Source organism: Phaethon lepturus, unplaced genomic scaffold (assembly GCF_000687285.1).
Source record: "Phaethon lepturus isolate BGI_N335 unplaced genomic scaffold, ASM68728v1 scaffold4119, whole genome shotgun sequence".
Taxonomy (NCBI): domain Eukaryota; kingdom Metazoa; phylum Chordata; class Aves; order Phaethontiformes; family Phaethontidae; genus Phaethon; species Phaethon lepturus.
The window spans coordinates 7591-9662 of NW_010565347.1; the positions used below are offsets into that span (position 1 = coordinate 7591).

Here is a 2072-nt window from a genome sequence, read left to right on the forward strand (position 1 = left end):
GAAGACTCGGAAAACAATAGGGCTTCTAAATACTGCTGTGATCACAATCAATGTCACAAAGACCTTACAGACCTCATTTTGCAAGCACCTTTCAGATTAACCATGTGCACTCACCTGGAGTCATACTGTGGAAAATAGGTTTGGTCTGCTTATACCAGCAAATCATTAAAAAAAACTTGGGTTTTTTTTAGAATTTACAATAGCAAGTACCAGACATTATTTGCATAATTAGTTTATTTTGCTTACTCTACTAAACAAATGTAAGCACTGATGTCTTAGTTCATCTCAGTAGTACTTTGCTCAGCTTTAGAAGCTTGATATGACTTGGTACAAGAGGTTACATGCCGATGAAAACTGTCCCGCCACATAAATCTCTTCCCACAGATGTTACACTCATATGGTTTTATGCCTGTATGTATTTTCATATGGCCTACAAGATGGTGTTTCATTTTGAATTTCTTACCACAGACACCACAGCCATAAGGTCGAAGACCAAGGTGCATACTCATATGCCGATCTCTCTGACTTTTGTGTGTAAAGCTTTTACCACACTGACAAGGATACAGCTTATCAGCATGTGAGAATCCAGTGAGGGATGTTTCTTCTTTAATTCCTGTAGCCATTTCAATGCCTTCACCATAGCCTGCTGCTATCATAAGATCCTGTCTGTGAGTACTTAAATTTCCATCTGCCCTTTCACCAGAAAATTCTTCCATAGAAGAGCCATAGAAGTCAACTTGTTCATCATAATTACTTTCATCTGCCTGTTCATCAAATTCTGCTTCCATCTTTTTGTCACCTATATGAAAGTCTTCAACACCTGAAGACTGGATTGAATGATCTGTCTGAATGGCATTCATGGATTCAGAAACTTGGTGTTCATCATAAGGATTATCAACACCTTCACAGTCTTGCTCAAATCTTTCTGGTTTCACATGGATCCACCGCTTGTGAGACATGATGCTGGGTTTGCTATACATAGGTCTGGTATACTGGTACTCTGCACTATCACTAGTTCCTTCTTCACCATCCTGACTTGTCATTCCAGTGCTAAGTCTATCATGTTCTGTTGAAGAATTACTGGGAAGGTACTCATGTTCTGTCAGTTGACATGACAGTTCATCTTTAGAGCTCTCTTCTTCATTTTCACCATCCCTTAGTTCCTGCACTTTGTGGAATTCTGTCTGTCCTCCAGAGCCAAGTTCAAAGGTTTCAACAAGGCCATTGTAACTACTACTGCTCGGGGACTGATGATCACTGCCATGGTTCATCTTCTGACACAGAACTGTTGGGTTTCCCTCTAGCACTTCAGTGCATTTATCCACTACATGCCACATCTGAAGGAAACTTGCTGCTGTCAAATAACTAACAATTTCTGGAGCAGGCATTACCAGCCGACCTGTATAGGTAGACAGAAGAATGTTTTCAAATACTCTGGGATTCATCACATCAGGCAGCACTATTCGCCTGCTGTTTTTTAGGAGAACCTGATCACAGAAGTAAGGTGAACTAGCTGCAAGAACAGCTTTATGGGCTCTGAAGAGATGGCCCTGAACTACAATGGACACATCACATAATTGTCCTTGCTGGCGTTGCTGGTTTAACTTCTGCAAGATGGTGCTAGAAAAATCTGGAAATTCCACTCGAAAAGAGCTTGACCCAGACTCCATTTCATTACAAATTTAGTGTTGTGCTGCAAGAAAAAAAAAAAAAAATCAGAAATTCTGCTTAGTAAAGTATTGATCTTTCAATTTCCTTCTACACTTCTTCTTTTTTCTTTAAGAAATAACACTCTACATAGACTCATATGGAACTCCACCCAACATTTTCTGGAACCTATGTCACTGCTTTCCTTCTATTTGTCCTACCCCACCTCACTTCTTTTTCCTGAAAGTTGTACTGAAGCCACAAATCACTATGCCAGCACATTTTGTTGTGTTTCTTCTATCCAAGAGGACTCAACTATAGCAGGAGCTACAAACAGCATGTCACCCAGCTGAGATAGATTAAGCATTTCAAGCATGAGTTTAGGATAACAAAACCAGTTATTTGATGAAATTGTAACAGTGGAG

General features: G+C 39.8%; 1 protein-coding gene across 1 annotated transcript; it reads right to left on the reverse strand.

The window, feature by feature from the left end:
• Positions 1 to 219: 219 nt before the first annotated feature.
• On the reverse strand, positions 220 to 1670 carry ZBTB43 (zinc finger and BTB domain containing 43). Its single transcript, XM_010295147.1, has one exon. It carries the CDS (start codon positions 1668 to 1670, stop codon positions 276 to 278), a length of 1395 nt encoding a protein of 464 aa, XP_010293449.1. The 3' UTR covers positions 220 to 275.
• Between the last annotated feature and the right edge of the window lie 402 nt (positions 1671 to 2072).

Bases quoted from the DNA above. Each gene is read 5' to 3' on its own strand.
- ZBTB43 (XM_010295147.1), bottom strand. From the start codon at position 1,670: ATGGAGTCTGGGTCAAGCTCTTTTCGAGTGGAATTTCCAGATTTTTCT.